The 8,477-nt window shown below is 51.9% G+C and overlaps 1 protein-coding gene across 1 annotated transcript in view; it reads right to left on the bottom strand.

The window, feature by feature from the left end:
* LOC105742108 (BAG family molecular chaperone regulator 2) overlaps nt 1-8,477 on the bottom strand; it is a 10,831-nt gene continuing 2,354 nt past the window's right edge. The window contains exons 3-5 of the mRNA XM_023711157.1: nt 8,384-8,475; nt 2,071-2,180; nt 1-1,227 (exon numbers count right to left, since the gene is read on the bottom strand). Of these exons, the coding sequence (XP_023566925.1) occupies nt 815-1,227; nt 2,071-2,180; nt 8,384-8,475 (615 nt within the window). The 3' untranslated portion in view covers nt 1-814. The remainder of the gene's footprint in view (nt 1,228-2,070; nt 2,181-8,383; nt 8,476-8,477) is intronic.

Here is an 8,477-nt window from a genome sequence, read left to right as displayed (position 1 = left end):
ATGAAGTGGCTACATTTAATTACTGAAGACAGTATATAAACAGATGTGACTTTTATACAAAAAATGTAGAGGTAAGTGTTAGGCCATGGAAAGTGTTTATCCCCGCTGACCCAGCACACCCCAAGTGGGAATTTATACAAAGACAAGGCCCCATACATGAATGTGTCCTAGGAACAGCAACAAGAGACAAAGAACCCAAAAGTCCCAGAAGAGGGACATGGACCAGAATTACGGCACAGCTACATGAAATGTCTTTAAAATTGCCAGGAACCATTCCAACAAGAAAAGGCAAGTTACAACAGAGATTTGAGAAGAATACATTTGAGAAACCAAGTGGCCGTGTAATCACACTGGTAAAACTAAAGGTGACTGTCCCACTGTATGCCTAGTGTCAGAGTATATAAAAATTTATCACAAGATGCAAAGATCTTTAGCTTCAAATGATCTGACACAGACCCCTCAGCACAGAAGGGCTGCTACCATCCCTGGATCCTCTAGGCCTCCCGGGTGCTCGGCCTGTTCCACCAGCTCCTGGCCCCTGTCCAGCGAAGAGCAGCGACCCTGGCCCTAGCGGAGCTGTCCCTTCCTTCACATAATGTGCTCATCTACAAAGTGGCAAAATACGTAGTGCTACATCCTAGTGTGAGGCAAGAATTGAATCTGAAAGGCCTAGATAATTAAAATGCTAGTTTTAATTGAATGGGAAAAGCTTGCCACTGCAGTGGTTCCCTTATCTGACACAACCTGTTGCGTGGCAACACCTAACAGTGAGTACGGCTGGGACCCCATCGTCTAGTGCCTGCAGCCCTGAAGGCTAATTCAGCCTGCTCTCGGCATTTGCTTGCAGGGCTTTGGCACCCACTCCCTTTGAGTGCTCCAGCAGCTTGATGGCCTTGTCTGAGTTCTCGATGTTCCTAAGCAGAGTCTCTAGTCTTCTCTTGATTTTCTTCTGATCCTCAAGAGCACAGCCAATCACTATCGACTGAAACTTCTGGTCCACTGGCCCTGGTGGTACCTCGGACGAGCATGCGCTGTACAGTGACATTAAGTGACTCTTGGCATTGGCCAGGTCATCCAGGAACTTACTAACCACTTCGTCTATGATCCGCGTGGCGTGTTTTAGGGACTCTTCCTGCTGCGGGCTTCTGATGGTTTCTACCGAAACTTCAACGGTGAGAGTTCGTCCCATCAAACGGTTTGCAGTCAGGTTTAACTCTTCGCGTTCTCCTGCACACAGATGGTTGCGATTTATCGATAAACTGTCCATATGAAGCATTCACTTTACCTTTTAATCTCTTCTGCTGTGAAACTTAAAAGTACAGACTAAAATTCTAGCACACAAATAACTGATGCAGTGTTAGACTTGAAAACGAGGGAACGGAATGCCTTTCCTTGAAAATCCACAGGGACACCAAGGGGATGAGCAAACAGCAAGGAGCAGAAGCAGGGAAGCGCTGCGGAGCTCTGACATGCCGCAGAGTGTCCGCTGAACACACTCCCGGCTCCCGTGAGAAGTCAGGCAGGACAGCAAAAAAGCTGCCCCCGTCCTGGGCCAGAGGGGAGGTCATGGCCACCCTAGGATGGAGCTCTGTCAGCTGTGATTCTAGGAAAACAGCCAGCAGTCTCCATGTCGTGTTCCTCTTTCCTAAGTCCCCAGTCTCTGGCCAGAAAGGAAAGAGCCCGACAAGAGCATGGTGACAGTTCGGGCTGGGGTCAGACTGCCCAGCTCACCAGCTGCCTGGCCCTGGCTAGCTATGGAAACCCAGGACCCTGCTGGAAGCCAGTGCTCCTGGTAGGGTCGCCGGGCCCTCCCACGAGGGCAACAATGCGCTCTCACATTGTGGAGTGTCCTGGTCCCATCCTTTACCTCTACTCCGGAGTTCCTCCACTTCCCCTGCATGCACTGTCCTCACCCTTCAGGGCCCTGCCCTCTCTCACCTGCTGCTTTTCCAGGCACGAGAGTGAGGCAAGGGAGTGCGCAGGGACGTGACCGCACCCCGCAGCTCACCACAGCCCAGTGCTAACCCACCACGGACCCCCAAGGAAGCGGCTGGGGCAGCGCTTGCTCACCGTCGCTGATCTGCCGCATGTCCTGGCTGTTCTGGATGCTGTGGATCATCTCCAAGAGCACCTCCTTCTCCTGCTCAACGGCACTCGCTGCTTCTCGCAATGCTTCAACCCTGCGTAAATCCGGCAGACAAAAGTCACCACTGCAGTGGTCTTCCTGTTCCACCTCAAATCTAAGATCCGTGGGAATGCATTTTGAAAGTTTGTTTTGCTGGCTAGATAGCTCAGGGGTCTGAAGCGTCTGCTTAGCAAGCTTAGGCAAGCATAGGGACTGTGGGTTCGATCCCTGGCACCATAGGCCGCGCCAGCCCCGCCCCCAGGGCAGGCTGAGCCAGCCACAAAAAAAAAAAAAGTTTGTTCATTTTTTAAAATTACCAGGTATATTGGTGCACATCTGCAATCCCAGGACTAGCAGGATGAGGCAAGAGGACCACTGCAAATCTGAGGCCAACCTGAACTACATAGTGAGACTATGTCAAAAACAAAAACATTCAATCTCTTTTCTTTTAAGAACAGGGTCTCACTACGCAGTTCAGGATGACTCTTGTAGCAATCCTGTCTTAGCCTCCCCAAGTGAATGCTGGGATTCCGGCATACCACTGTGCCCAGCTTTTTAAATTCTAATTTACTTTGTTCAGTTTTTCCCTGCTCACAGGGCAACTGTTCTACTTTATTTGCATTATATGTGTATTTGTGTATTTTAAATTTACATCTGAGTTGGGTTTTTTCTTTTTGTTGCTTTTTTTGCACTATTATGCTACTGGATTTCTAAGACCATCTGCTTTCCTGGGCATACCCCTAAGCACTGGATTCTGGTTGCCAGTTCCATGTATGTTCCTATCCGATTGTACCATCTCCATGCCCCGGGGGGGATCAGGCTGTCCGTCCATCTAGGTACAAATCCGGTCCTCAGGGGTTGCCAAGAGTGACCCCGTGCATACAGATGTGAACTTCACGGCAGCAGACCTGTCTGGGTTGGCCTGCGCTGGACAGCGTTTGCCACAAGATGGGGTCTCGCTGTATTGCCTGGCAGGTGTCTTGTGGCCTGCCTGGCTTCTGAGGAGCCAAGCTCACTGGGCGTGCCTGCCCCCTTTGAGGGGCTCGTTGTGGTGTGATGGAGGTCTTACCTGACAGTTTGCACTTGAACTTTTCAGGCCTTATTAGATCATAAAATAGTTTTCTCATTAACTTTTATAGTTGTAAGTTTTGGATATTTGCCACTAGAATCCATTCCTGTAGTTAGGTAAAGATTTTGCTTTACTTTTTTCTAGTGAGCCATTTCCCCCTGACTTATTTACCAAATAATCCATCTTTCCCCTACCGACCTGTACGTCAAATTTACCTTTGAAGTCTCCAGCACACACTGCAGTATTTGATCTTATACCAACATGTTTTAAAAAGTAGCATCAGCCTTATAATATGCCCTAAAATTTGATAGAGCAAGACTCTACCAGAAATAAAGAAGCTATGTGCCCTAATTCTCTTTTATAAACTTTCCAGCAAGTTTATTTGGTTTCTCAAAAAAGTGGAGGAAATTTGACAGCTTTATAATAGTGTTACATTCAAGGACATGATATTTTTCCATTAATTAAATCCTCTAAGGCCTTTCTTTGACTTTGAGTTTTAGTGCTTTAAGTTTTCCTTTTCCGTGTTTTTAGTGAGTGCTGGTTTGTGGTGCATTGTAGGAAACCACACCTTTCCTCTCCCCCAAAATGCTGCCCTTGCCACGACCTGTCCCTGACCGCTCCTGCACCCTCTCCTGGGAGCTACACAGCACAGATGTCCCCGAATGGCTAACAGAGTGTGCTCAGGTCCAGCCTGGGCACCATGGGCTCATTAACAGCAAAGCAGTGACAGCCATGCAGTCAGCTGGCTGCAGGCCCGAGGAGGAGCCTGTGATTGCAGGGCCGAGACAGGAGACACCTTCTCAGCTGCGGCCAGGGGACCTGAACAATTATAGCTTCCTGGCAGTGAAGGCGCCAGCCTTGCGCACGCGCAAATTAGCTGAGTGCTACTAATTGGAGGCCTCTGTGCCTGGCACAGCTACAAAAGGCCTTCTTCCCCTGTGCTCTGCTGGGACCCGCCTCCCTGATGGATACCAGTAAGAGCCAGGAGCTTTGGGAGGTGGGGCCTGCAGTTCCAGAGAGAACCCTGGGCCATCCCAGAGCTCCTCAACTGAACTTTTTCTTTTGCATCCGTGTGCCATTTTGCCGGATGGGTAGGACTGCAACCCTCAGTTGGGCTTTTGTCATACAGGATGGCCACACGCTGTGTCCACAACACAGCTTCTCTCCTCTCCATCTCTGACACATTTATAGTACACAGGAGACAGCTGGTGTACAGGTTGGCCTTCAACTTATGATTCTCCTGCCTCAGTCTCCCAAGTGTTGGGATTCCAGGCATGTGCTACCATGCTGGCTTTTGTCAGAATATTAAACATCCTTGGGGCTGGCGAGATAGCTCAATGGTCTAAAATGCCCACTCAGGCAAGCTTAGGCAAGCACAGGGACTACCATTTGATACCCTGCCCCTAGGACAGGCTGAGCTGGCCACAAAAAACACAAATAAAAAAGAACTTTAAACATTCTTCACAGTAGCTTTGTTTGCTAACATGAATGATTTTGATTACATTTTCTAGTCAATTGTTGCTGGTTCTAGAAATGCTGTTTTGTACCATATTCAACTTGTAACTATTTATTTATTTATTTATTTTTTGCAGAACTAGGGATTGAACTCAGGTCCTTGTGCTTGCCAGGAAAGTGCTTATTCCACTGAGCTATCTCCCCGGCCCCTGACAATTTATTTACACTTATTAATTTCAGTGGTTAGTTTTCTAATTCACTAGTTCTAATAGGTTAATAACCCTATCATCTGCAGAAGAAAAGGTGATCGATCTTGCCTCTTGCTTTCTTTTTTTTTTAAATTTATTTATTTTAGTGTGTGTGTGTGTGTGTGTGTGTGCCCAGCTCAGCCCACCAGGGGGCGGGGCGGGCTGGCATGTGGTGCTGAGGGATTGAACCGTGGTCCCTGTGCTTTGCTTAGCTTAGCTTGTTCTAAGTAGGTGCTTTAGACCACTGAGCCATCTCACCAGCCCTTGCCTCTTGCTTTCTGACCCTGCCCTTTATTTTGCCTGCATGGCACTGAAGAGGCCTCAAGTGCACAGCAGTGCAGTGATGGTGTGTTTGTGTGTGTCTGTCTTGTCTGTCTGTCTGGTGTTCAGAGGAGCCAGCTCGATTTCCGGGGTGCAGCCCTGATGGGTAACAGAGGCACCACCAGCTCTGCCATAACAAGCCAGGTGACAGCTCCAGTCGCTGACAGCCGAGGCTGCACCATGAGTAAAGCAGAGGGAAGAACTTGCATGTTTAAAGTTCTTCCTTTCCACAGTGTTCTCTTGCTATAGGTTCCAGTCACTGAGTTGCTGGTCTTTGTGCAACTGGAGATGACAGACGGCCTCAGAGTGTGTGACTGATCCCGGAAATGGAAGAGCAGCTCAGAGCTCAGTGAAATGCCACCTCCCGTGGGCGCAGGAGGAGCAAGGCCCTCGAATTCTAGTACACGCCAGCTCCAAAGCAGGAGCCAGCCCCAGCCACACATGCCTTCCCCACCTGTCACCCCCAAAATAGCACCAGGGCTGCAGCCAGGGTGGCTTCATTCTTGCAGATCCCGGGATCTTTGTGCCACTCTGTACTCAGAAGGGTCAGTAAGTAAAAGCTGGGAAGAATCTAAACTAGACCTTAGCTGGAAAACACAAGCACACTGTTCCTAAGGCTCAGCCCTGCTGGCTCATTCTTTACTCAGAGGTTTAAATCAATAAAATGACTACACCGAAACCCAGCACAGCTGACAAAGGTCATACCTATGCTAAATGTCAGCTGTGACTCCAACATTTCGATAAATGACAGACACTCAAGTCTGAGCTGGTGGTAAATTGTGTGCTGGAAGCGGAGAGACGGGCAAGGGCTCATTCAGGTGCTGCCTGTGGGGATTTCCAAAGTAAGTCCTCATAAAATGCAGTCCTGCCTCTAACTTTTTTTTTTTTTTTTTTTTTTTCAGAATGGGGGATTGAACTCAGGCACTTGTGCTTGCCAGGCAAGCACTTATTCTAACTTAGCCACCTCCCCGCCCCCCTGCCTCTAATATGATCACTTGTCAAAGGACCGCTACATCATCCAGTTCATACTTTCAATAATATAAACATTTTAAGGATTTTCCTGATGATCAAGATTCCCTGTGAAGGGCAGCCAGATAGCTCAGCGGATTAAAGCGCCTGCTTAGGCAGATTCAGGGCACTGGGGTTCAATCCCTGGCCTGCCATGCCGGCCCACTGAGAGGAGATTGAAACTGGGCGTGGTGGCATGTGCCTATAATCCCAGCATTTGGGAGGCTGAAAACAGGAGAATCAGGAGTCTGATCTGTGTAGTGAGACCCTGTAGACCCTGTACATTAAAAAAAAAAAAAAAAAAAGATTCTCTGTGAAAGACAATGGTGCTTCCAGTGTGGGCGCCAGCAGGCCACAGGGTCTGAGGGCAGGGCGTGGTGACACCCAGGAAAAGCCCCTCCTAATTACAGGCTTACAGTAACTCTGATGCCTTATGAGTCAGGCCCCCAGCAGGTACTGTAGGCAGCACCCTGCTCTAGCCGCCACCTCCCCACCTGTCTCCAACCCAGCACCCCCACCGAGCTAATGAGCACCCAGCGAGGGCCCCAAGTATACTGAAGTAGGCTCATTTAAATGGAAGTTTCATCTTCTTCACTCAGAAAAGTCATGGGTTCAAGCAGGGCACATTTAACTAAGCATTCAGGCAGAGCAGTAAGCCTGGCCGCCGAGGGCTGCGACTGCCTGCTGTGTGACTGAGCCTCCTACTCCTCAGTCTCGACCTCCCCCACATGCCCCCCAGGGCACACGGCCGCAGCAAACGGTGTCTATGAGCATCACCTGCAAGCTACAGCAAGCTAAAAAGTAAGCACAGTATCAGGGTGTCCAAAATTCAGATGGAAACAGTCATGAAAATGCAGAGACAGGAATCACCTCTTTAGGAGAAGCAAGAAGCGTGACAACGCAGGAAAAAGCTAGAAGGCCAGTGTAATGATGAAACTATTAGGAGCAAAAATTCTTCTACGTCAGGAGAACAAGCCAAATATTTCAGAGCACTTAAAGCCCCACAGAGGCCTGGTCAGGCTCAAAGTCAGAGCGCACGTGGGATAAGCCTGTTTGCGGCTTTAAATGGAAGAAACGTCCTCCGAGGCCAGCAGGGTCGGGGCAGGGGGCCCAGGAGCTCGGGGACGAACCCGGCGCCCCGTCCCGCTTCACCGCGCACTCTGGGGACCGAGCTCCTGGCGCGGCGACCTGAGAGCGCTGGCTTCTGGGCAGATTTCTATAGTGTGATGCTCTGCTGCTGAGCGGTCGCTAAAAATCTACCACAGGTGCAGCCTCGGCAGTTTGCTTTCTTTTTTTGTGGATACCAGAGTGAGCGCAAGAACCCCCGCGCTGGCGCCGCGGAGCTACGCCCCGAACCCCCTTTTTTACTTTCGCTTGTCTTCTGAAATTCTTCCTTAGGATTACATCTTTTAAGGAAGAAGCAAAACTTACAAGTGTAAGTTACTAGGAAAGTCTTTGAAATAAACGAGACACAGAACGCTTCCTCCTCGGGACGAGGGTTCATTGCACAGGCTCGGACGCCCCCACGAGCGTGCGGGATGCGAATCCACTTCCCACGAGTCACGCTCGCGACTCTCACACTCGGCCGGCGGCTTCCTCGGCGAGGCAGCGCTGCGGCGTGCCCGGCCCTGCGCCCGGCTCGGTGACTCAGCCCGAGAGGAGGGGACACGCTCGGCCGGAGGGTCGGACCCCGGGGTCGCCGCGCCGTCTGCGCCTCCGCTGCGCGCCGCGGCGGAGCCTCCGGCAGCCTTGGCCCCGGCGTGACCCCTGGGCACGCGCGGTCACCGTGCACCCTCGCGGTCACCGTGCACCCTCGCGGCGGACCACGCAGGCCGGACGGGGGCATCCGGGCGGGCGGACGAGGCCTCCCTGCACGGCGCGGGCGGGTCGGGGGCGTCCCTGCGCGGCACAGCGACCCTCCTCAGCTCCGTCCCATCCGCGCGCCCTCGGCGGACAGCTGGAAGAGCGGGAGCAGGGCGCCCTTCGGTGTCCCCGCGACCCTCGGGTCCCCGTTCCTCAGTGTCCCCGCGCCCAGCTCCCACCCGCAGCCCTGGGTGTCCCGGCGCCCCGCGTCCCTCGGTGTCCCCGCGGTGTCCCCGCGCCCGGCCCCCGCCCGCCGCGCCCCTCGGTGTTCCCGCCCTCCGCCCGCCCGCTCACCGCAGCTCCAGCTGGTCCAAGCTCTCCAGCAGGCGGCCCGAGCGGTCAGCCATGGACGACGAGCGGCAGAAGCGGCCCTCGCTGGCCCGGGCCT

The sequence above is a fragment of the Octodon degus genome, unplaced genomic scaffold (assembly GCF_000260255.1).
Source record: "Octodon degus isolate 3935 unplaced genomic scaffold, OctDeg1.0 scaffold00001, whole genome shotgun sequence".
Taxonomy (NCBI): domain Eukaryota; kingdom Metazoa; phylum Chordata; class Mammalia; order Rodentia; family Octodontidae; genus Octodon; species Octodon degus.
The sequence above is the reverse complement of the archived record's forward strand: the minus strand, read 5'-3'. Positions and strand labels throughout refer to the sequence as shown.